The 26,072-nt window shown below is 42.8% G+C and overlaps 1 protein-coding gene across 10 annotated transcripts in view; it reads left to right on the top strand.

Moving 5' to 3' along the window:
• Positions 1–26,072, top strand: part of atp13a2 (ATPase cation transporting 13A2) — a 77,862-nt gene that overhangs the window by 49,246 nt on the left and 2,544 nt on the right. For 7 of the 10 annotated variants that reach the window (XM_078238986.1, XM_078238993.1, XM_078238985.1 and 4 more), the window contains 17 exons: positions 1,050–1,208; positions 2,772–2,882; positions 3,744–3,790; positions 5,211–5,399; positions 5,520–5,723; positions 6,795–6,899; positions 9,660–9,816; positions 13,031–13,151; positions 14,639–14,763; positions 16,177–16,340; positions 19,429–19,536; positions 20,010–20,089; positions 21,566–21,718; positions 22,039–22,135; positions 22,853–23,076; positions 23,892–24,040; positions 25,160–25,332. In XM_078238986.1, coding sequence (XP_078095112.1) covers positions 1,050–1,208; positions 2,772–2,882; positions 3,744–3,790; positions 5,211–5,399; positions 5,520–5,723; positions 6,795–6,899; positions 9,660–9,816; positions 13,031–13,151; positions 14,639–14,763; positions 16,177–16,340; positions 19,429–19,536; positions 20,010–20,089; positions 21,566–21,718; positions 22,039–22,135; positions 22,853–23,076; positions 23,892–24,040; positions 25,160–25,332 — 2,366 coding nt within the window. The remainder of the gene's footprint in view (positions 1–1,049; positions 1,209–2,771; positions 2,883–3,743; positions 3,791–5,210; positions 5,400–5,519; positions 5,724–6,794; positions 6,900–9,659; positions 9,817–13,030; positions 13,152–14,638; positions 14,764–16,176; positions 16,341–19,428; positions 19,537–20,009; positions 20,090–21,565; positions 21,719–22,038; positions 22,136–22,852; positions 23,077–23,891; positions 24,041–25,159; positions 25,333–26,072) is intronic. The other 3 variants (XM_078238987.1, XM_078238984.1, XM_078238989.1) reach the window with 1 other exon arrangement.

Here is a 26,072-nt window from a genome sequence, read left to right on the forward strand (position 1 = left end):
CTGGTTATGAATGTAATAAAGAGCTTATCCTGCTTGTGTAATGATGACCTCACAGGCCAGTGTTAAATGGTTTCTCGAGGTTGAGTTTGCAGATTAGTAACATGGAGAGGGCTGGTACTTTTGATTATCTTTCTGGATCTCCTGCAAAGAGAAATCTTGTTTTGGTTTGTCAGCATCTCAGACTATCCTAATAAATCTTTTGCCAATGTGGGATTGTTTAACATCTTGTTGATTGTATTTGAAATGAATGTTCCCTTTTTTTGTCATTTTGAGAGATGGAAAATCTGTTTGCAATTTTCTCTACGCTTTTTAGGAGCAAGGAAAATTAACTACATGCTGTTTTATAGCATTTCTGGATGCAAAAATGGAGGTTAAAATAGGTGGGCTAAAGCAGTGGTTAAAGAAAATAGTTTTTACGGGATTATTAAAGGAAAGATGTATGGTGAAATGATTTGGGGAGAGAATTTGAAAGGGATGCTGTAAATTGTCCAATCTGCTACAAATGAAAACTGTTAAAGGGACACTGTCCTCATAGAATCATAGAATTTACAGTGAATAAGAAGGCCATTTGGCCCACTGAGTCTGCACAGACAACAATCCCACCCAGGTCCTATACCCGTAACCCCACATATTTACCCTCCTAATCCCCCTGACACTAAGGGGCAATTTATCATGACCAATCAACCTAACCCGCACATCTTTGGACTGTGGGAGGAAACTGGAGCACCCGGAGGAAACCCACGCAGACACTGAGAACATGCAAACTCCACACAGACAGTAAGCCGAGGCCAGAATCGAACCTGGGTCCCTGGCGCTGTGAGGCAGTAGTGCTACGCGCTGTGAGGCAGTAGTGCTACCCACTGTGTCACCGTGCCACCCCGTGTCCTGTCATTTGCACCATCAGGATGTCCTGTAATTTACATTCTTTGAATGACTGTTGAAAACATTAGGATGAACTACAGTGATGGACTGAGGAAGAACTTGCTGCAAATAGGCTCCTTATTGTAATGCAGTGAAAAGGAATTAATACTGTTGTGATATTTTGCCAGGTGAGAGTGTACCTGTGATGAAAACCCCTTTACCTGATCAGGATGTGAACTACTCCCCTGAAGAACACAAACGGCACACACTCTTCTGTGGAACTGAGATTCTCCAGTCAAAGAACTATAGCATGGATCAGCAGGTGGTGGCTGTCGTAGTGAGAACAGGTACTGAGTGGGCAGAGACGGGGGTTAAGGAACGAATACAAATGGCAATGTAATTCAGGACATACCTAGTAATAGATGATAACAGAATAGTAGCAGTGGGATCTCCCATGTAAACCATAAAGCATGTGAATCCCATGAACCTGGCTGCATGATATCTAAGAATACAGTGCTTTATTTTTGTTTTTGTGCTGTTAATTCACAAACTTTGATGTGAAGACTCCATCTGGCATATGCCAGAAGATAGTCTGAAATTTGACGACTTTTCAGGGCTTCATACCCGTTAGCATCATCACTGAAGGTTGCTGTTCTGAAAGTGGAGGAAGGCTAAATTGAGGAGGCAACGTGAAGCATCTAATTGCCAGTGGTAAAGGCAGAAATAGAAACAAAATGCTGTAAATACTCAGCAGGTCTGGCAACAACTGAGAGAGAAACGGTGTTATAATTTCAGGTCGCTGACCTATCTTTAGAACTGGAAGAAACCAGAGGTTTAACAGTTTATGAGCAAGTATAGAAGCTGGCAAAAAAGTTATGAAGAAAGGGGCAGAACAAAAGTGAAGGCCTGTGATAGGGTGGAAGACAGAACTCATTCTATGACAAAAAGGATAAGGCAAGGCAGAGGCTTAAGGCCAAACCTCTTGCATCTCCCATCCTTTTCAACCAGATGCTATACATTCTGTTCAAGAGTAGGGCTTAGCGTATCACAACTAAGTAGTGGAAGAAAGTCTTTGATTTTGAAAATTTAGTATTAGTTACTTACTATAAAAGCCAATTTTAAGGGTTAAGGTATTCTTGTGGGGCAATTATACTGTTGGGAAATTATACAATTGGATGGGATGCTCTTATTGTAACTATTCCCCAAAAGCAATATTTTAAAAAGTTACTAGTGAGAACAAATAAAACATTTCTAAGCCACAGGCCATTACTATATTCCAACTTGTAAGGTACCCTGCTAACCTTGCATTACCAGAGTAATTATTTTCTATCTGGAGCAGCTGATGTGTGAAAGTGCTAGACAAACTCAGCAGGTTTGGCAGTAGCTGTAGAGAGAGATAGTTAATGTTTTGAATCCTACTCTGTTTCTATTTCCATAGATGCTGCCAGACCTGAATATTTCCACCACTTCCGTTGTTATTTTAGAATTCTAGCATCCGCAGTATTTTACTTTGATTTTAGTGCTGATTGTTACTTTTAACTAGGCTAGATGGATTCGGAAGAGTGGCAAATCTTTTTTTAAATGAGCAGTGTTAGGCCATTGCTTTATATTAAAATACTGTTCTCTAATTACAATTCAAAGTTGATTCTGAAGTGAAATTGAACTTGCGTTGAAATGCCAACAAAGTTGAATGAGGTTCTTTTTCAGGTCTGCTCCTAGAATTATCATTTGTGAAGATTCACTTTCATTTTGTGAAGATTCACTTTCATTTTGTGAAGATTCACTTTCATGTTGTGAATCAACATGTAATAGTCCAAAATCATGGCATTCTGCCTCAATGTCAGTTTTGTGCATTTTCCGTTTGTGTTTTCTAATGGGAGACAAATCCTCACATCTCTTTCTATCTGCAGGCTTTTGTACTGCGAAAGGAGAACTGACCAGTTCCATTCTGTATCCCAAGCCTCTAGGATTTAAATTCTACAAAGATGCTGTGAAATTTATCATCTTCCTTGCAGTACTCGGTAAGCTGTGTTTTTTTTTGAAGGCAGGAGTTGTGTGTGTGCATGTTTTGGAAACTTTGTTCTCCTCTTGACCCGCACTCAGTCCCTTTCAAATAGAGCAGCTAGAACAAAGATGGGTCAGTTTTCAAAGTTACTGTACAAATTAACAAAAGTATTCAGCACAATGTAATGCGAGGGGCCACCCTGTTATTCACTAACTCTCTCAGTCCTTACCTTCTGGTATTGGCAGATACAATGTATATAAATTCTTTCTGGTTGGATAGACCTGTCTCTGATAAGGATCTTGTATTTCAAAGCTACTTTTCCCATGCTACTCATTTAGTTCAAGCTGCTGTTATCCATCAGTTTGCATCATTAAAACTAGCTCTCTTATCCCAGCAATGATTCATTTGAGGGGAAAAAAAGGGACCAGATTTAATGGGTTAAATTTAGGGATGCAGTGCATGGATCCTATTTTCCCAGACTGGCATTAGTGATGTTCACAATATAGGAGCAGTGTAGGATATACTTTATAATCTAGCGCTCTTGATTGCTGCCATAAAGCCAATTAATGGATTTGGGAAGGACAAAACTTGGTTTGGTTGTAATGCCATCTATGATCAAATAACCTGCTAGTACTTACTAGGTTCATCCATAGAGTGCCCACTTGGCAAGGTACCAAAGAGATGCCTGCACTTTGGAATAGAACCCTAACATGAGTCAATGCCTTCAGGAGAGGAGAGGAGACATATTAAGAGGTGTCAGCAAGGAAATTGGATGCTGCAGTTACCGCACTACCAAGCGATTGGATCATTTGGAATATGAGATACAGTTGGTGATTGGGTGCAATTCAGGATTAACAGTTTGAGTTTTTTTTTGCAGCTTTAATTGGGGACATATACAGCATTGTGATTCTAGAGAGACAGAAGGTAAGCGTTTTGAGTCTGCCCCCATCTTCATTATGATTGCCAGCCATGTTTGCAGGTCTTAGGTTTATATATCTGACTGTAGACCAGTTACACTTTCCTTGTAACTGTAGCCAACACAATGCAAATTGCAAATCCTCAACTCCAGGAGGATTGGGTCACAGAATGTGGTGTACCATAAGCCTCACCTTTCTATAATATGGAGTGGTGTAGAAGGCTTTTCACCCATGGTGTCCCTGACAGTGAGCTCTCTTGGTTGTGCTGCCATGGAGAGACCTTGAATAGAGATCTTCTCAACTCAGAGATAGGAGATAAAGTCAAGAAATGCCACTGTTACATACCTTAGAAATTTCAAAGCAGAGAAGTGGGGAACAGGCCACAAACTGTTATGAATTCTTGCATTTAGTTTATTTATTCCCTCAATCCTGAGATTTTAGTTTATTTTCAACAGGAATTCTGAAACTGTGGCAAGTCAAAGTGCAATTGAGTGAAATCTTTGCAGGTAGGCTGCCCACCATAGTATTGCTGAGATGGTCTTCAGAAACTCAGCTTCCACTTTCTGTTCAGTTTGTTGTCCAGATGGCTCCTGCTGTTTAATGTGCTGCGGCTTTGGGGGAACCAGGTATTCAAGGGATAGCCAGGCTCTTTAATGTCACTGGCCAGATATTTTTAAAGCAGTAACTCAAATAAGATGGATTTGTTGACACAGCCCACCCCAGGAGAACCATCTACACATGAAGTATCACAAAAGAATGATGTTCTGTGACAAATGCCAAGAGCTCAGGCATCAAGTTCTACTGTTGTTAGTGACATTCTAAGCATAGTAGCAAGGTTTCTTGCAAAGAGTTCTAAGGGAATCTCCCTGCTGTGTTTAAGATATCACTAACCTACAACACCCAGCGAGAACCTTCCCCCTGCCTGGTGGATTTACAGATACTTTTGTAATAATATCAAGGGTGGTTCACCAAACAAGCATATTTTAAGAACTGTAAAAAGTGAACTTATTCACCAATCAGTGATCATTTCCAAGTGAATTTTTGGAATGAGTGATTCCGTTTTTGATATCTGAGGTGACCCGTTTCACTGAGAAAAATATTTGTCCTCCAATCCTTGTCCCAGGAGCTAGTTGAGGCTAGCAGGGAAGATTAACTTAGTATTGTTTATTTACTTTTAGGTTACTGGCTATTGCAATGGAGATGGACACTTGAAGGCAGTTTTCCCAATGCCTGCTACCAGCATTAAGCCTTGCTGCCTGGAACATGGATTGCAAAATCCTAGTGATCATTCCATGTTTGCCAATTTGTACTCCCAGTGGGGAGGCTCCACATCAAGAATGCAATTGGGAAATCAGACCTTTTAATATTTGGATGTGACTTATTTTATTCTTTCCTGTGATACATGTTTTCTCCCTCCACTACACCAGGTGTCTGTGGGGCGACTGGTAAAACGTGTCCTGGATCTGATCACTATCATCATTCCACCTGCTCTCCCTGCAGCTATGACTGTTGGAACTATCTATGCCCAGAACAGACTGAAAAAATATGGAATTTTCTGCATTAGTCCACCACGCATCAACATCTGCGGCAAACTAAAACTCATTTGCTTTGATAAGGTAAAGTAGATGATGGTTGATGCCAGTGATTGACTGGATTTATGTCTGTAAGTGCTATTGATGCATTGTTGAGTATGAAATTATAGCAGCCATACATGAAATGGTCATCTTTTCTCTCAGACAGGAACACTTACAGAAGAAGGCTTGGATATCTGGGGAGTTGTACTGGTGGTCGGCAAGAACTTTGAGCCAATTGTTCATGACATCCAGCATGTTAGCGGTCCAATGCTTCATGCACTGGCCACCTGTCATAGTGTCACCCTTTTGAACAACCAGCCAATTGGTGACCCTCTTGATCTGAAAATGATTGAGTCAACTGGTTGGGTGAGTCAATTCTGAGACCATGTTTTCTAGTGTGCTAATAGTTCTAATGGTGGTACTAAAAGGACCCTCTTTCCATGACTCAAAAATACAGCTTCTTAAAAAGTATCCGTGGTAGGACAGGTTATACTCCAAAGTTAGATTTTGGTTTCCTGGTTGTTTGATTAAGCTACTTATATTTGGAGCTATAAAACATCTTGTCATGTTGAAACATCTCCTCAAACTATACAGTGAGTTAATGTTATGTGGGAAAACATGTTGCTATTCTGCACCAGTAACATCCCAGCAGCAAGGTGGATGAGCAATTGATTAGTTCATTGTATTGCTGATTGATGGGGTGGTGTTGGCCAGGACACTGGAAGAGCTCCTTGCTCTTACTTAAAAAGTGTCATGGGATCATTTTTATTCATTAAACCATGCCAGGCAGTTACAACTGTAGAATAAAGGAAGATCTTTGACATTTTTTCATTCCTGCCTCCTTGTTGGACTCTGAACTAATGGCATCAAAATCAAACCACAATGTAAAATTAATCATTTATAAGTATTTTGTTGTCCTATCCTCCTTTCCGTGCTCAAGTTATTTCTCGACAAGGTCAGTTCGTACTGTGCAGAGTCATCCAACTTTCGATGAGGCAGAGTCAAGGTTATCCAATGAATGGTATTCAGTAGCGCCCTGTTGGTCACTTTCCATCAAATTTCCTTCTCTCCTTTCTCCTCCTCTCTCTCCTTCTCTCACTCTTCTCTCTCTCTCTTTCTCTCCCCCCCCCCCCTCCCCCCCCAAAACCCCCCGTATGAATAAACTACTCTCCAACTTGATGACTATCATCATGTGGTGGTAAAACCCATGCTCACGTTGTGATAAAACTCATCCCCTGTTCCCTTGTGACATTACTCTGGGAGCATCAATGTTCAAGAGTATACCTGGGAAATTATGTGATTGCTTTGTGTTGGATCCGGATGATTGTATGCCTTAATTTTGTATCAGTACATCTGTTTAGCTGTGTGCTGGTTTTCTGTATTGAGTTGGTCTGTAAATGACTTCTATTTACACTGATGGAGCCTCCTCTACTTTAGATTTTGACAGATGAAATTACAGAGTCCGATATTGTTTCAAGATTTGGAATGAAGGTTGTGTCTGTCATAAAGCCTCCACCACTGGAAGAACAGCCTAATGGAAATGTAAGTGTTGCCAGTTGATGCTTGATGCTGTGGCAGTATTTAGCAGTGCCAGACTCCAATTTCATGGTGTGACTCATTTATACGTGCTAGAAGTGACATACATCCATACACAGGAACTTGTTTTCTGCAAACAAAAAGCCTTGTACCTTTTTTGGAATTACCCAGGAGCTTTTTAGGTGCCCCATTGCTTTCTCATAGAAGTGCAACTCATCGAAACCCTACAGTGCAGAAGGAGGCCATTCGGCCCATCGAGTCTGCACCGACCACAATCCCACCCAGGCCCTACCCCCACATATTTACCCGCTAATCCCTCTAACCTACACATCTCAGGACTCTAAGGGACAATTTTTAACCTGGCCAATCAACCTAACCCGCACATCTTTGGACTGTGGGAGGAAACCGGAGCACCCGGAGGAAACCCACACAGACACGAGGAGAATGTGCAAACTCCACACAGACAGTGACCCGAGCCGGGAATCGAACCCGGGACCCTGGAGCTGTGAAGCAGCAGTGCTAACCACTGTGCTACCGTGCCGCCCGTCTCCATGGCAACATTCTGACCAACTGGAGTTGACTTGCCAACCAGTCAGCACCCTTTTCTCCTGTGGTATAAATTGTGATTATTTGAAATTAGGCATTCTTTTTCCCTGTTTGTGCGAGGAAGAGCTTTGGCAACATGTCTCACTACTCGGCAATAGAAGATTCTGAGGGAAATTGACAGGGTAGATGCTGAGAGAATGTTTTCCCTTGTTGGAGAATCTAGAGCTAGGGAACACCGTTTAAAAATTGGAGGCCTTCCATTTAAGTTGGCAATGAGGAGAAATTTATTCTGAGGGTTGTTGGCCTCTGAAATTCTGGGGCGGCATGGTGGCACAGTGGTTAGCACTGCTCCTCACAATGTCAGGGACCCGGATTCGATTCCCGGCTGGGGTCACTGTCTGTGTGGAGTTTGCACGTTCTCCCCATGTCTGCGTGGGTTTCCTCCGGGTGCTCCAGTTTCCTCCCATGGTCTGAAAGATGTGCTGATTAGGGGAATTGATCCGAACAGGTGCCGGAGTGTGGCGACTAGGGGAATTTCACAGTAACTTCATTGCAGTGTTAATGCAAGCCTTACTTGTAACCAATAAATAAACTTTATTTTTACTTTATTTCTCTTCCCCGGAAAGCAGTGAAAATGGGATCATTGGGTGTGTACAAGGTTGAGTTTGATGGATTTTTGATCTACAAGGGTGTCGAAGGCTATAGGGGGCAGACAGGAAAGTGGAGTTAAGGCCATGGTCAGATCAGCCATGGTCTTGTTGATTGGCGGAGCAGGGTCAATGGGCTGAATGGTCTACTGCTCCTATTTCTTATAATTTTATGAATAGAAACTTATCAATTTAGTTTGTGGAAAAGCTGCATTGATTCAGCATTATTCAATTTTTCACCATTCCTGACTGGTAAACCATCCAGTCAGTGAGTTACAATGATAAAATTAATTAACATTGGTGTTGTCAATAGACCTGCATTATTTCTAGTATACAAGACAAGAAGGAAGAGTCAAAATATGACACTCTCAGATAAGAGTCTTAGGCACAACTGAACTGGCACATCCAGTTAGTACATAGTAAGGTTATGATTTACAAATATAACTCTGAAATCAGAGAACCTTGAATATAAAGGCTGTCCATTACTTCAAGCTTTTATATAAAGTGTATCGTTATTTCCACAGAAAAAAGTTTTTTTTAAAGTTTCTCAGGCACCTTGACCAAAAAATAACAGTTGCATGTAATCTATTAATAAATATGCTGCTTGATTGTTAATCTAGCCCATCTTTGTGTTGTTGGCTGAGTTGCATTCCAAGTTTAGCGTAAGTGATTCAAAATTGTCCTGGAGTTCCCTAAAGACGCTTCAGAAAAGCAACCGATAAGTCGCACAGACTCCAGATACAATGATTTCCAGTTGCACTGTATTCTGGCCACCTCAGCAAGAATTCTTGCTCCTGGTCCCCGTCCAATGGCCATAACTTGGGACAGCAGTTAAAGACAAAGTTGGGCTTGGCTGTTGTACCTTCCACAATTAGCCTGCTGCTCATCACAGTTTAAACTCACAAATAAGAATGCTCTGCTGGATAAGGCAGCAGAGGGTGAACGGTGTCCAAAAGAACTGGACCCTGGTTATAGCCAGCAGCTTAAGGAAAGATCGGAGAGAGAGAGAAAGAGGTGAAATTTGTCAGTGTTCATAGAAATCATAGATCATAGAAACCCTACAGTGCAGAAGGAAGCCATTCGGGCCATCGAGTCTGCACCGATCACAATCCCACCCAGGCCCTACCCCCACATATTTACCCGCTAATCCCTCTAACCTACACATCCCAGGACTCTAAGGGGCAATTTTTAACCTGGCCAATCAACCTAACCCGCACATCTTTGGACTGTGGGAGGAAACCGGAGCACCCGGAGGAAACCCACGCAGACACGAGGAGAATGTGCAAACTCCACACAGACAGTGACCCGAGCCGGGAATCGAACCTGGGACCCTGGAGCTGTGAAGCAGCAGTGCTAACCACTGTGCTACCGTGCCACCCAGTTTCAGCCCAGTATCATATGGATCTGTTAGCTGCTGCAGTGTGACATTGTGGGATGGGATGTGGTTGACCTACAGTTGTGCTGCTTTCCAGACTAAAGCAAGATAGTGTGGAAGCAAAGCCCCAGAAAGTGGATGGGTCACAGGCCCAAATTATAACATTTGCTGCACATTTGTATTTTCTCCCTTCTGCAGAAACAAGGAATGAATTTGGGAATTCTCCGTCGTTTCCCCTTTGCTTCATCACTGCAGAGGATGAGTGTGATCGTAAAGAGACCGGACAGTTCGCCAGTAGAGGTCTACATGAAGGGTGCACCTGAGATGGTTGCCAGCCTTTGCATAAAGGAAACGGGTAACTGACTGAAACTCTCAGCTAAGGATTTATGTTGTATATCACAAAAATATGAAGCAATTTAAGAATGTTTTGATTCAGTTGCATTTAGAACAATTTCACAGTTTGATTACAGTCTCTTGCAGGCTGTTCACGCCCTACTTCCGCTGCAAGCAAGGACAGAGGAAATGGCGCTCAGCCAAATCTCTGTTCACTGCAGCAGGACCAGAAAATCCCACTGGCGTGAATAGCTGGAGGATTCCGCCCTTGATGTTCAAAAGATTTCCCAGAATTGGAAGGTGCTAAGTTTTCATGATTATTTCCCGTGCTATTAGGCATGGAGCAACAATTCAATCGAGGTCAGAACAGACAGAAGGGAGAATTTGGCAGCAAAGAAAACTACAGATGAAGCACACCAGTGACAGGAATGGGGACAATTGCCTCTTTGGGTTGGATGAGAGTGAATTGAGTTGAGTTGACAACTGGATAAGGAAGCCCCTGATTTTTCAGACATCAAAGAGCTTCTGTTTTTAAAAAAAATATGCAGGTCCTGATTTTATTACTCTTAATTAGCCAGATTATTAAAAAAATTAAACACTATTTTTTTTCAAACCGTGAAAAGGTTCTGACACTTTTCCGCCCCACCCGCCACAGCAATCAGAGCAGGTGAGGGACGGAACAAGGAAAGGTCAGTTGACCTTGGGCGGGATTTTTACAGCTTCGTGATGAGCGAGGCTGTAAAATCCTGTCCTTAATATCTGAATAGTTCCCGAGTTTATAAGAAACCCGAGAGTGTCACCTGTTTTGGCAAGATTCCTTTATTTTGGAGCCAGGTGCTAAACTTCCCAGGTTAGTTACTGAGATGAGGCATTATGGTGTCACCTATGTTAGCAATGGTTCTTCAGTTACCTGTCCAAAGGCAGGTCCGATCCACGGGGCCATGACCTCTGCCACAGATGCATATGAACATACAAATTAGCAGCAGGCCACTCAGCCCCTCTAGCCTATCCCGCCTTTTAACAAGATGATGGTTGACCTGATTGTAACCTTAACTCCATGTTCCTACCTACCCTAATAATCTTTCACCCCCCTTATCAAGAATCGATCCACCTCTGCCATAAAAATATTCAAAGGCTTGCCTTCTGCCACTTTTTGAGGAAGAATAAAGAAGGCAGCATATTATCTCAGCCCTCAGAAAAAAATTCTCCTCATCTGTTTTAAATGGGCAAGCCCTTAGTTTTAAACGGTGATCCCTAGTTCCAGATTTTCCCACAAGAGGAAACATCCTTTCCACGTCCATCCTGTTAAGACCCCTCAGGATCTTTATATGTTTCAACTAAGTTGTCTCTTGCTCTTCTAAACTTCAGTGAATACAAGCCTAGCCTGTTCAACTTTGCCTCATAAAACAACCCTCCCATTCCAGGTATTTGTCAAATAAACCTTCTCTGAACTGCTTCCAATGCATTTACAACCTTCCTTAAATAAGGAGACCAATACTGTACATAGTCCTTCAGGTGTGGTCTCATTATTGCTCTGTATAGCTGAAGCATGACCTCTTGTATTCAGTTACTCTTGCAATAAATTATAACATTCTATTATTACCTTCCCTAGTTACTTGAATACTAACTTTTTGCAATTCATGCGCCAGGACAACCAGATCCCTCTGCATCTCAGAGCTCTGCAATCTCTTGCCATTTAGATACTATGCTGCTGTTCTTTATTCTTCCTGCCAAAATGGGCGGTTCTACATTTTCCCATGTTGTACTCCATTTGCCCAGATCTTTGCCCACTCACCCACCTATATCCCTTTGCAGCCTCCTTATGTTCACTTCACAACTTACTTTCCTACTTACCTTTGGGTCATCAGGAAATTTAGCAACCATACCTTTGGTCCTTTCATCCAAGACATTAATATTAATTATAAAACATTGAGGTCCCAGTACTGATCCATGTGACACACCACTTAATGACATCTTGCCAGCCAGAAAATGACACATTTGTGCCTTTTCTTTGTTTCCTGTGAGCTAGCAAATCTTCTATCTATGCCAATATGTTATTCCCTACACCTTGGGTTTCTGATGTGGCACCTTATCAGATGCCTTCTGGAAATCTAAGTGCAGTACATCCACTGGTTCTCCCTTTATTATCCACAGTGCATGTTACTTTTTCAAAGAACTCCAATAAATTGATATTTCCCTCACATAAAACCAAATTGACTCTGCCTGATTACCATGAATTTATCTCATTGGCTTGCTATAATGTCTTAGAGCTTCTAATATTTTCCCTATGACAGATGTTAAGCTAACTGGCCTGCAGTTTCCTGCTTTCTGTCTCCCTCTATTTTTTGAATAAAGGAGTTACATTTGCTATTTTCCAATCTAATGGAATCTTCCTTAAAACTAGGGAATTTTAGAAAATTAAAGCCAACACCACAACTATCTCATTAGCCATTTCTTGTAAGGCATGAGGAGGAAGTCCATCAGGACCTGGGGATATGTTAGCCTGCAGCTTCAACAATTTGCTCAGTACCACTTCCCTAGTGATTTTCTTGAGTTCCTCTCTCCCTTTTATTTCCTAATTTACATCTATTCCTGGAGTGTTACTTGAAGACCAATTCAAAATTCACTTCACCTGTCATCTCCTTATTTTCCGTTTTTAATTCCCCAGACTCTCTTTCTATGAGACCAAAGACTCACCGTGTTAACTCTTTTAAGAGCTATAGAAACTCTCACTATCTGTTTTTATGGGTGGAATCTCCAAACCGGCCCGTGGCAGGCGAACACGGAGAATCTGGCAAGAGGCAAAAAGTTGGAAATCCGCTGGTGTAAAATCACATTGTGAATCTCTCAGTGGTAGGTCGCTCTTCCTGCTGGCAGGTGGCGTGAATGCAATTTGCATTCATTTGCATCTCATGAATGCTCATTAAAACAGCTGCCCGCTGGTATCCGGTCGGACTTTTCAATCTCGTCACGCCAATGGGAAATTACACCTGGTGTCAAACCTGATTACAAATGAGTGGTGGGGGAGGGGGGGGGGGGAAATGATGGAATCATTTTGTGATGAGTATCAATGGAATGGGCAGGGGTTTGGTCTGTGAAATTGTGTATAAAATGAGTGAATGATCAGGTGTTTGATTCATGGGATTCTGTGCATTGATTGAAATGAGACCAGTTTATTTCTGTGGAGCTCCTTGTGTTTAGAACATTGATATATACTCACTCACTTTTACTTCCAGTTCCTGCTGATTTCTCGGAAATGTTAAGGTTCTATGCCAGAGATGGGTACAGAGTTTTGGGACTTGCATACAAAACACTAAGTCAAGACATTACCTTTGAGGCAGTGCACAAGCTGGAAAGGTGCGTAGCTAATTTAGTAACCATTGCTTCTGAGTTTTCATCTCTTGTTCCTCATGTTATCTGACTATAAACTTAAACCTCTCTTTTTGAGTTTTAAGAGTATTTATTAGGGTCACAAGTAGGCATACATTAACACTGCAATGAAGTTACTGTGAAAATCCCCTAGATATCTTCCCCAGGTACTTAGTGACAAACCATAGGACTCAGATTCACTGGAACGAAATGCTTCACTTTATTCAACACTTTAGGTACAAATACTCATACAAACTCATGGCAGTTGCAATCTTTAACTCATTTAACTTTAACCCTCTGACTCTAATATTTAAACTCTAAACTTGAACTGTAAAAAAGACCTGATTTTGAGCAAATTGGCCAGGTCTGCTCCCCGATGTCAATCTTCCGCCAGGTCTGCTCCCCGATGTCAGTCTTCCCTTGTGGTTCTTTGTCTTCTCTGAAGAAAATCTCTAGGTCACGCTTCTGGTGGTGCGTCTCAACAAATACTCAAAAACTCACCCCTGTATCCTAAACTTCTCCGTTTCTTCCAGAAAGTCCTCTGGCACTCAGCCAATGATATCACCGGAAACTGATCAGTGTTCCATTCTAGCGAATGGAATTTCTCATAAACAACTCCCAAATGTCTATACCAAACTGCATGTAAACTACATAGCCTCACCATATATGGTAATAATGGCCCTGGTATGTCTAGCATAGCCCAAACAACTGTCCTTATATGGTCAACACTGTAAGAAGTCTAACAACACCAGGTTAAAGTCCAACAGGTTTATTTGGTAGCAAAAGCCACTAGCTTTCGGAACAGGCTCTTGGACTTTAACCTGGTGTTGTTGGACTTCTTACTGTGTTTACCCCAGTCCAACGCCGGCATCTCCACATCATGACTTATATGGTCAACACAGGAAGGGTCAGATCACAGCTCACCGAACAGGTCATGACTTGCAGAAGTCTTCAAAACTGCATCAGTGTTTAATAGTAACTTGACCAAAATTCCCAGCATGCTCGACTCTCGTTGTTGCTGTTGCCCTTGCTGTTAATATTGCTGCTGTTATTGCTACCATTGCTGTTGGCCACTCGGCCACACTCACCTAATGCCAAAAGCCCAGTTTAACAGACTTTTAATCCACCCCACACCACCCTGTGTGAAATTAAGACTCATTACACCATCTCCTACTCTCTTTCACAGGACCTCAAAACTCAGGCACCTTTCATTCCCTCGGTTTGTTTTTTATTCCTTCCATGATTCTAAACGTGGTCTCAACTCATCACCGTTCTCTTGATGCAGCCCTTTAATATGAGCTTTGACCCCCTCTCCATGGTTACTAAGACAGCCCTCCCTAACGTGTGTATTTGAATACATTTAATCTAGGGTGTAACTCCTGGAACAGTAGGTTCCACCCTCATGTGTTGCACACTGGGCTGCATTGTTTGGCTGTATTGCAAGCTTCAATAGTTATTGTGTTTTCTTTGGACAGGAATTCTGTGGAGGATGAAATGACATTCCTGGGATTCCTCATTATGCGAAATATTTTGAAACCAGAAACACGGCCAGCCATTGACAGCCTGAATCGAGCCAATTTTCGGACTGTAATGGTGACAGGTATGAGGCATGAATTGTGTGGGGTGACAGTGCTGTTATGAAATGTGGATAGACATTCCAGGCTACAGAGAAATTATTGGCATAGGTATTTGACCAGCTAGAATCGATCAAATACTGCCCTCTATTGGCTCCTGTTCCGACTTCACAATAGTCAGAATCTGTATTTTGTTTGTTCTTTCGGTCCTTTTCCTGCACTTTTCCTAATAGTTTTTTCCCATAATTGAAGGTGCTGTTTTTTTTTTACTGGGTTACAATTCCACAGGCAGCAGCAGCAACCCTATGGTACCTAATTCAAGTAACAACTCTGTCTGAAAATGCAATCAAGATACTCCATCAAGGAGGGCATCACGACTCTCACTTCACACCCACAGACACAGCAGAAGTCCTTGGAAAATGATCAGAAGCAGGAGCAATGATTTTTGTCATTACCCCCGTTCCTGATAGCCCAGAGGTGCTGAGTTAATTCCCGCCTGGCAGGGATCAGCTAACTTGAGTCCAAACCAAACGAAGAGTTTGAGAACCTCCATGGTTTGTAGAAGTAAACATCAAATCCCAACCCCTAAACAGCTCCAGGGCTTACACTCTTCTATTTTAATAGTTAACACACACACTGTCTCACACAAGGAAATCCTCAGTATTTTACTTCTGAAGTCAGTACATTATAATGAGGATCTTTTATTGCATAGTCTATTCCAGCACTGTAACCTGCTGCAGGTCTTGCCTTTAACTGGTGCTTGTTTCATGATCCTGGGCACTAGTTAATTTATTTTGACACAGCTAGTGGGATGTTGAAGTTGCAGAATGGCTGCCACATTTACCTGTGTAACAGACACTGCATTTCCAATTGATTTTCATGGTACTGAGAGACATTTTCAACCTGCTCAATGATGCTTCAATTTGATGCAAAGCCCATAAGTTAAACGGAAGTGTCGGCTGCTCCCCATTTTTGCTGTGGCACAGAGTGGCTCTGCATAATTCAATTCAAATACAGCTTTAACATAATACTGCCTGTGACAAAGCGCAATGGCATTACACATGACCACAGAACATTCTGGAATGCAGTGAAACCCCATTTTAGCAAACTTTTGTCTTCGCAAGACTGTCATCCCAATTGCCGATTTCTTTCCTTCCAAACCCGTTTCCTACCTGCAGAAAAGCTTGAGCCACAACAAAAAATGTATTTCCTACACATCTGTAAAATGATCTTGTTGAAGAAATTATCAACAGTTCATTTTTTGTACTGAAACATTGATGTGACATTAAAAATTATGCTTCATTCTATTGTGTAATTTCAGAGCATGTTATTCACAGGCCTTGGTTAACCAAGGCCTAAGATGGTTTGAGTGTCTTGACCTGGTTGGTGTCCCAGTGGTCTTTATTATCAGTAATACGGTTGCATCCTCTTTCTTCCAGGAGATAACATGCTGACAGCTCTGAATGTTGCCAGGAATTGTGGGATGGTGGGTTTGAGGGACAGAGTTATTTTTGCCAACGCCTCCCCACCCTCTCGTGATAAACCTGCCTGTGTGAAGTTCCTGCCATCAGAGCCAGCACCAGGCCAGCAGAATGGAACAGAGGTGTGTATTTGCGTAGAACTATTAAGAAACACCAGCTTCTGGATTGTATAATAACGCTAACTTATTAACTATGTTGTAGAATTATGTGAATTATGTTATAGAATTATTGTGGCAGTACCAGTGGATCTGGCAGTGAACTACACAAGAGGTCACCTTGAACTTGGTCAAAGGAGTTACTTGTTGAAACAAGTCAACCATTCTTTCATTGATGTGTAGCTAAGGTGAAGGGTCAGGCTAATAGAATAGAAGATGTGACCAACTAGATTAATAAATACCATTGGTTTTAAGATCCTTTAATGAGTAAGAGGAAGGGTCAACTAATGAACATACTCCTCTATGTTGAAAACAACTTGGATGAAACATTGAGGAGTGGGAAGGATGCAGAATGTACTCTGGGTCAGGGACTTCAGAGTCCATCACCAACAGTGACTTGGTAGCACCGCTACAGACTGAGCTGGCTGAGTCCTAAAGGACATAGCTGTCAGATTGAGCCTGTGGCAGGTGATGAGGGGGGAAAAACATAATTGACCTTATCCTCCCCAACCTATTTACTGCAGATGCACCTGTCCATGACAGTATCAGGAGGAGTGACCACTGCACAGTCTCTGAAGACAAAGTCCCATCTTCACATTGAGGATACCCCCTGCCTTGTTGTGTGGCACTACCAATGTGCTAAATGGGATAAATTTCAAACACACCTAGCAGCCCAAGACTTGGCTGCAGAATTGTACCCAACCACAATCTGTAACCTCATGGCCTGTCATATCCTCTACCATTACCACCAAGTTAGGGGATCAGCCCTGGTTCAATCAAGAGTGCAGGAGGTTATGTCAGGAGCAGCACCAGGCATCCCTAAAACTGAGGTCTCAACCTGGTGAAACTACAAAATGGAACTACCTGCCTGGCAAACGGTCTAAGCAGCAAGAGATAGATACAGCTAAATGATTCCTCAACCAATGGATCAGCTCTGAGCTCTGCAGTCCTGCCGCATCCAGTTGTGAATAGTGGTGGACAATTGAAACAACTCACGGCAGAAGCAGGCTCCACAAATATCCTGTCCTCGATGATGGGGGAGCCCAGCACATTGATGCAAAAGATAAGGTTGAAACATTTGCGACAATCTTCAGCCAGAAGTGCTGTATGGATGATCCATCTCGGCCTCCTCGAGGTCCCCAGCATCACTGATGCCAATCTTCAGCCAATTTGATACACCCCATGTGAAATTAAGAAACAGCTGAAGATACTGAATACTGCAAAGTCTATGGGCCCTGACAATATTTGGGCAATAGTACTGAAGACTTGTGCTCCAGAACCTGTCACACCCCTTGCCAAGCTGTTCCAGTACAGCTACAACCCTGGCGTCTACCTAGCAATGCGAAAAGTTGCCCAGGTATGTCCTGTACACCAAAAAGCAAGACCAATCCAAACTGGCCAATTACCACCCGATCAGTCTACTCTTATTTATTAGTAAAGTGATGGAAGACCTCATCAACAGTGCTAACAAGTTATAACCTGCTCTCTACCCTCTGATCAGAGGCTTGGAATTCTGCAACGAGTAACTCATCTCCTGATGGTCCAAAACCATCTAAAGCACAAGACAGGAGTATGACGGAGTACTCTCACCTTGTCTGGATGAGTGCAACTCCAACAACACTCAAGAAGCCTGACACCATCCAGGACTAAACAGCCCACTTGATTGGCACTCCCTCCACTACTGACAAACAGTGGCAGCATTGATGCACTGCAGGAACTCACCAAGCCTCTTTAAACAGCACCTTCCAAACCGATGACCATTACCATTTGGAAGGACAACAGCAGCAGACACATGGGAACACCACAACCTGGGGTTCCCCTCCAAGTCGCTCACCATCCTGACTCGGAAACATATCACCGTTCCTTCACTGTCTCTGGGTCAAAATCCTGGAACTCCTTCCCTAACAGCACTGAGGGTACACTTCATGGACTGGTGGTTCAAGAAGGTAGCTCACTACCATTTTCTCGTGGGCAATTAGGGATGGGAAATAAATGCTGGCGTAGCGAGCGATGTCCACATCCCATTACTTAATAAAATAACATGAGAAATAGGAACGAGAGTGAGCCCTTTGAGTCTGCTCTGCCATTCAACAAGATCATGGCTAATCCGATTGTTGCATTAACTCCGCTTTCCTGTCGGCCCCCCAGAACCTGTCATTCACTTGTAGATTAAAGATCTGTCAAACTCGGCCTTGGAAGATACTCGACCCAGCTTCCACAGCTTTCTGAAGTACAGAATTTCAAAGACTAACTACCCTCTGAGAGTGGAAATTCCTCATCATCTCCGTCTTCAATGCGAGACCCCTTATTTTGAAACTCTGCCCCCTCATTGTTGATTTCTCCACAAGGGGAAATATCCTAACAGCATTTACCTTGCCAAGGCCTCTTGGACTATTTTATGTTTCAGTAAGATCTTCTGTCATTCCTCTAAACTCAAGTGAGTATTGGCTCAACCTTTCCTCTTAAGACTTCAGCCTAGTAAATCTTCTCTGAATGGGTTCCCTCTGGAAGGTGAGGCTTACCACACCTTTCGAGACCCTGAATAAATATGTTAAGACTAGGAGTGACAGTGATGAGTCTTGTCTTAAACATGCATGATGCACTGAACGGAAAGGCACATAGGGCAGTATAAATCATTTAGGACCTAGATGAGAAAATTCTTCAGTCCAGAGCTGTGAATCTTTCAAATACTCTGCCCCACTGGGTTGTGGATGCTCCATCGTTGACTTTGTTTAAGGCTGGAATAGACGGATTTTTAGTGTTTCAGGGAATTCAGGGCTGTGGGAAGCAGGTGGGAGAGTAGGTTTGTAGTCAAGATCATTCATGATTGTATTGATTGACAGAGCGAGCTCGCTGGACCATACAGTCTGCTCCTGCTCCTATCCCTTGTGTATATTGGGGACTTGATGTTAAGAGCTGAGATGTTAGAAGTGGGGCCGGTGGGGTGGCAGTGGCAATGTTGGCTACTCGTATATCTTCTGCATATTTGCATGTGGCCAGTTTGCAGTTCAGACATACCTGTGCCATTTTTAATCTGTCATATAAATTTATCCAGCAGCAACAGCCTGGGAACCACTCTTTGGAGCAGTCTTACTATCACTTTGCACTAAATGGAAAGTCTTTCGCAGTGGTTTACGACTATTTCCCAGATCTGCTCCAGAAGGTGAGAAGTTTGATTTTCACTGTGTATTTACTGCAAAGAAGGAAAACTGCATGGTGTTTTTCACTCTGGCCTCAAGTTGATGATCTGAAATATTAATGGCAATAGGAGAGGCCCAGAGTCTTGTAATACTGAGGAGTACAGCACTGATGGGGATGGTGTGGCAGAGAACTTGGTAATATTGAGGAATATATATAAAAGTGGTACTGGATGGGAATAAAATATTGTTTAAATGGGAGAGGTGCAATGTCTCTGAGCCCTGTTGATTCAGGTAAAGAACCTGTCAGTGTTACAAAGCCTTTGTGAAACTGAGTACAGAGTCCAATGCCAAAGGTACAATTTATATATAGTCTTGAGGCTCCTTGTCTGTTAAATCCACAGTTAGAGTACTAACTGGAATATAAGGCCGAGTCTGTATAATAATGGATCAATTTGGATATTTTTAATCTGCTTTATTTCTTCGTGCTTCTCCGCAGATCCTGATTCGAGGCACTGTTTATGCTCGAATGGCTCCTAATCAGAAGACACAGCTGGTGGAGAGCTTTCAGAAATTGGAGTAAGTTGACAATTAAATGGTTAAATGGAGTTGGAAAATAAGAGATGTGACGCCAGCATTTTACAGTGGAGTGCATATAATGTCATCACAAGATACTTGCATAGAAACATAGAAGATAGGAGGAGGCCATTCGGCCCTTCGAGCCTGCTCCGCCATTCATCACGATCATGGCTGATTGTCCAACTCAACAGCTTAATCCTGCTTTCTCCCCACAACCTTTGATCCCGTTCATCCCAAGTGTTATATCCAGCTGCCTCTTGAATACATTCAATGTTTTGACATCAACTACTTCCTGTGGTAATGAATTCCACAGGCTCACCACTCATCTGCGTCCTAAATGGTCTACCCTGTATCCTCAGACTGTGACCCCTGGTTCTGGACACCCCCACCATTGGGAACATCCTCCCTGCATCTACCCTGTCTTGTCCTGTTAGAATTTTATAAATCTAATTCGTCTGAACTCCAGCAAAAACAATTTGTTTTAATGTTTTGAGTTGCTCTGGTTTGAGATGTATGGTGAGGTTGAGGGTCATGCAGGAGCACAGACTCACTGCCCATTGGCAGCTAATTACAATGGTCAAGTCCAAGAAAAAGGTCACCCACTTGTTGCTTTGACCAAAGGTAATGCAAGGACTCGGGAACACACATTAGCAGATATATCCCTTTCTTTCTCAAAGTGGTGCCCACGCTGTGCTAACGTTCCTTCATCATGTGTTTGTGGCTGACAGTAACTGTTTTACTAATGACGAGACACCGGCTTTTTTTGTAACCACAGGAGACATTGTATCTGAACTAGGTCTTCTCCAGAATTAACCTTTTCCATGAGGGACTGAAGCCAGGATAGGGACTAATGTGCGACTCCAGCCCTAGTGTGTACAAAAATCAGTACTTTGGGTGTCAGAATCATACAGTTCAGAAGAAGCCCTTCGGCCCATCGGGTCTGCACTGACAAAACTACACTAAATCTGCACTAATTCCACTTTCCAGCACTTGGCCCATAGCCTTGAATGTTATGACATTTCAAGTGCTCATCCATGTACTTTTTAAAGGTTGAGGCTTCCCGCCTCTACTATCCTCCCAGGCAGTGCATTCCAGACTCCCACCACCCTCTAGGTGAAAAAGATTTTCCTCAAATCCCTTCTAAACCATCTGCCCCTCACCTTAAAATTATGTCCCCTCGTTATTGACCCTTTAACTAAGGGGAACAACTGCTCCTATCCACGTGGTCCATACCTCTCTCAATCTTGTACGTGAATGAAGGTTTGCACATTTGACTGATTTTTTTTTAGTGTGTTATAACTGCAAGTGGCCGACTGTATAGATAATCTGTGATGTGAGTTACTAAGTTCCAAGAGTTAGATATAAAATTCTAGATACAGCTTGTGCGTTTGTGTTTAAGAATCGGACTGTAGTGGATTTTTTGTATTGCTCTATGAGATTGCAAAGTCCTGTTTAATGTTCGCCCTGCTTCTCTAGGTACTCTGTGGGAATGTGCGGAGATGGGGCCAATGATTGTGGGGCTCTGAAAGCTGCTGATGCTGGAATCTCCCTCTCAGAGGCTGAGGCATCGGTGGCAGCCCCCTTCACCTCAAAAATAGACAACATTGAGTGTGTACCAATGGTGATTCGGTGAGTTCTTGGGTAGCTTACTCTGATGGAGATTTTTTTTGAGATGCCATTATGCTGGTTCTTAGAATTGTCACCAATTTTAGGTGCAACAATCAGAAACCAGAGTCCAGCACAATGGATGAGGACTGGTGCCACCAACTACAGTTACCATACTCTACTTGTGTCAGTACTCGAAACACCTACACATAAACTGTCACTCTCTGTACTTGTGATATTAGCAGCAGTCTGTTTTTCCTCACATTAGATAGGTTTCTCAGTTAAATCTCTTGGTACCCCTCCCAGTTCCAGTGTAAAACAAGACCTTCCTCTATTCCTTGCAGGGAAGGTCGAGCCTCTCTCATCACATCGTTTGGAGTTTTCAAATACATGGCCATGTACAGCATGATCCAGTTTGTTTCCGTGCTAATATTGTACACAGTAAGTATACATACTCTAATGGATATACATATCAGCCATCTAGTGTCCTGTACATTGAGTAACTTTGTCTAGCTTATTTCCTGATGAGCAGATTAGCCACAGTGTGAATTAGAAAGAAGCTGGGTGGTACAGTGCCTGATTGGTGCTGGGCCCTGTACATTGGAAGGTGGGAAATTGTTCCCAGGATCATCTACCTAATCATGGCTGTTCTATTGTGAGAAAATGGAACAGACACTGCACCAGAGGACAGCAAATTGGGCAGCTCCCATATACCTGCAGCTAGTTACGGAACAACACTCACCCAGGGCTACAGGAGAATCTCCAGTCGTTTTGTCTGCTGGGAGATTTGTGTATTGTGGAGAGGCTGCGAAGAAAATGGGTAAAAATAAGGAAACACCCCCTTCTGAAGCACTTCACCATCTCCTTTTGAATACATTGATTCATCCTGAGGTCCTTTCCCATATGTGGCAAATGATGCCCAACTGACCAATCTTTCAAGCCTGATCCTACCCTTCCCTGACGTATACCACACCTGACCACTTCCAGCCAGTGTAGAATCTGTGTGCAGAAAAGGCCAGGGGGCTAATTTTAAGCCTTTTAAGTTATGTCATTAATATGTTGTCTTAAGTATCATGTGTTTTCAGTTGTAGTTATTATTCTAATTAAGAAACCAGCCCTGCTTTTGTTCTAAGCTTTTTTTAAAAATTTTAAATTCAGGTAGATTCTAATTTGGGTGATTGGCAGTACCTGTACTTTGACCTGGTTATCACTACAACTGTGGCCGTCCTCATGGGTCGAACGGGGCCCGCAAAGGAGCTGGTGGCACAACGACCTGTGGGGAGTCTGATCAACATTTCGATCCTGGGCAGCCTGCTGCTGCAGACTTTATTGGTTATACTGATTCAGGTCCTCACCTACACTGTCACTACCACCCAAAGCTGGTAAGTGTGCCGCCGCTGTCACCAGATTTACAGCTACCCTCTAGGAAAAAGGAAGTTGCTTGTGAAATGCTCTAAATACTGAGCCATAAAGAAAGCTCTATTTGTCTTGTTTGATGTTGACTTCAATGATTAATCTTGGGATGACTGGTAGAGGTACCTGAGGTTAGTAAGGGGATGCTCCTGATCAGTTATCTATTGCCTCCTGTTGGAGGAAGATGCGAGAGTTGAGTGAGGGCACGGACTGATTGTCCTGAGTCTTTCCCAGGTTTGCTATTCAGTCTCCTACACAGGCAGCTAGTGTCAGATTATCCCAGCAGGGTCAGCAAAATTGGGGGGAGAACCTTGCATTGGCTCGATTAATGAATCTCCCTGTTGTGGATGCACAATCGTTCAAAAAACTCAATGCCTGTTGTAAATTGTCCAATCTGTCTGCAAGAGCAGCTGGTCAATCTTCTGGTCACCTCAAAACAAAAAAAGAGAATTGAAAAGTAAAACATGAATTGTTTTCTCCATTTAGAGACCAGATGAGGTCACATAACTAAAACTTGGCCACTGGCATTCCTGCATGTTCTGTTGTTTGGTTTACACCTCTCATCTTAGCTGAGTGGTCAGCGTGGAACAGGGTCGGAGGGGTGTCAATATTCCTAATTCCAGCAGTTGGGCTGAATTAAAATGGTTCACACATAACCAAAGATTCACCATTTGTGGCAGTTAGTACAGTGCTCTTGTGTTGTAAATTGGTCTCGCATTGTAGCTGATTGCATTGCCCTGTCCCTATCAATGGTTTTATAGACGTTTTGTGTGTTTATCTGAAGGTTTGTTCCTGTAAATACCAATTCATCCAACAACAGACTCCCAAACTACGAAAACACTGCTTTATTTTGTGTGTCTGGGTTCCAGTACCTCATCCTGGCAACAGTACTTTCCAAGGGTCAACCCTTCCGCAAGCCGCTCTACTCTAATGGTATTTGCTTTTTGACTCTTGGAGCTATGTATGGTTTATATCTGATTGTAAAGGTTGTGATTGAAGCATTGTGTATTTACTATTATCTCCCTATGCACCATAATATTGTATGAAAGACCAGGCAATTGATCTGTTCCCTTGGCCGATGTTATCTTCTGCTATAAAATGTGTAATAACAGCTTGAAACTGCTAGTTTCTGCATCTTGGAGATGCCCGGCCATTGCGAAACTCAGGAATAGGTAAGAGGCATAAACATTAGCTGTTTCAGTACATCTGCAACACTGGCATCTACTGAATGTGGGAAAATGACCTGGTGACCAAAAAGAACAAATGTCCAAGTCCTCTACTTACAGCTGTTGCATTATAATTACTATATTTGCATAACTGCACTAGCCATATGAATATGGGCTAGGACATAAGAACATAGGAGCAGGAGTAGGCCATCTAGCCCCTCGAGCCTGCCCCGCCATTCAACAGGTCTGTGGCAAGTAACTCACCTCCTGACAAGTCAGGAATATGATGGAATATTCTCCACTTGCCTGGATGAATTCTGCTCCGACAACACTCAAAAGCACAACACCGTCTGACACACAACTTGATTAGCAACCCATCCACAAAATTAAATAGTCACTCCCTCCAACATTGATACACACTAGCAGAAATGTGGACTATCTGCAAAATGCACTGCAACAACTTGCCAAGCCTCCTACAGTACCTGACAAACCAGTAGCATCTACCACCTAGAAGGACAAGGGCAGCATGGGATCACCACAACCTGTACGTTTCCCTCCAAGCCAGACCATCCTGGCTTGGAACTATATTGCCATTCCTTCACTGTTGCTGGGTCAAAATCCCGGAACTTTTCCTAACAGTACTGTGGCTACACCTACCCAGAACTGCAGCAGTTCAAGCTCATCACCACGTTCTTGGGGATGGGCAACAAATGCTGGCCGAGCCAATAACACACACCCTGTGAAAGAATAAAAACTCCGCTTCTGTGTCCATATGGATTGGTCGATTAACAAATTTTGTTTGATAACGCTAAAGGACCTTGGAAGTTTTATTACATTTTGCAACATTGAATGAAATGTCTGACTGAACTCTGCATTTTCCTTTCAGTACTGTTCCTGGCTGCGTTGATTCTTCTCTACGCTCTAATGGTATTTCTGACATTTTACCCACTCCAATTCATCCGCCAGATTCTGCAGCTGATGCTCATCACTGATCTGAAGTTTAAATTTTTGCTGCTGGGATTTGCAGCATTGCACTTTTTCACTTCTCTTCTATTTGAGGTAAAAAAAATGGCTTTAAAGAACATTGTTTGCCCTTATCCTGCTCAGCTAATCACCCTAAAGCAGGGAGAGATCCATACCTCCTAGTTAAACAGGAGCTCTGCCAGTTAACAACTCAGTAAGAAGTTTAACAACACCAGGTTAAAGTCCAACAGGTTTATTTGGTAGCAAAAGCCACACAAGCTTTCGGAGCTTTAAACCCCTTCCTCGGGTGAGACTTTAACCTGGTGTTGTTAAACTTCTTGCTGTGTTTACCCCAGTCCAACGCCAGCATCTCCACATCATAGTTAACAACTCTCCATTGTTCAGCACTTGTAACACCCAGCAAAGCTCATTGTCATGCCAGAGATTGAAGCTTCCTCCAATCTGTATCAAGGGGACATCTGAAGATCAAGCAAAATCAAAAGTGATTTTTACTTCTAATTTACGACTTTAAATCTCTAATTATCTAGGTCATTAAAAACTGTGTCCAATACCAACCCCCCCCCCCCCCCCCCCCCCCACAAATGTCAAGCACTGCTCCCCAGTGACTGAGCAAGCAGGCCAACGCCCTGGCTTCTGCAGAATATTAGGTGGCCCGTTTTGACTCGGCTGCTGATTTTTTTCCTTTATCTGAAGGTAAAGCCACTTCTCCACTGACATAGGTTCTTAATTGTATAGGGCATCAGTGGCATCACTTGTCACTGGGTCAAAATTCTGGAACTCCCTCTCAAACAGCACTGTGTCAGTGTACCTACACA

The sequence above is a fragment of the Mustelus asterias genome, chromosome 22 (assembly GCF_964213995.1).
Source record: "Mustelus asterias chromosome 22, sMusAst1.hap1.1, whole genome shotgun sequence".
NCBI lineage: Eukaryota > Metazoa > Chordata > Chondrichthyes > Carcharhiniformes > Triakidae > Mustelus > Mustelus asterias.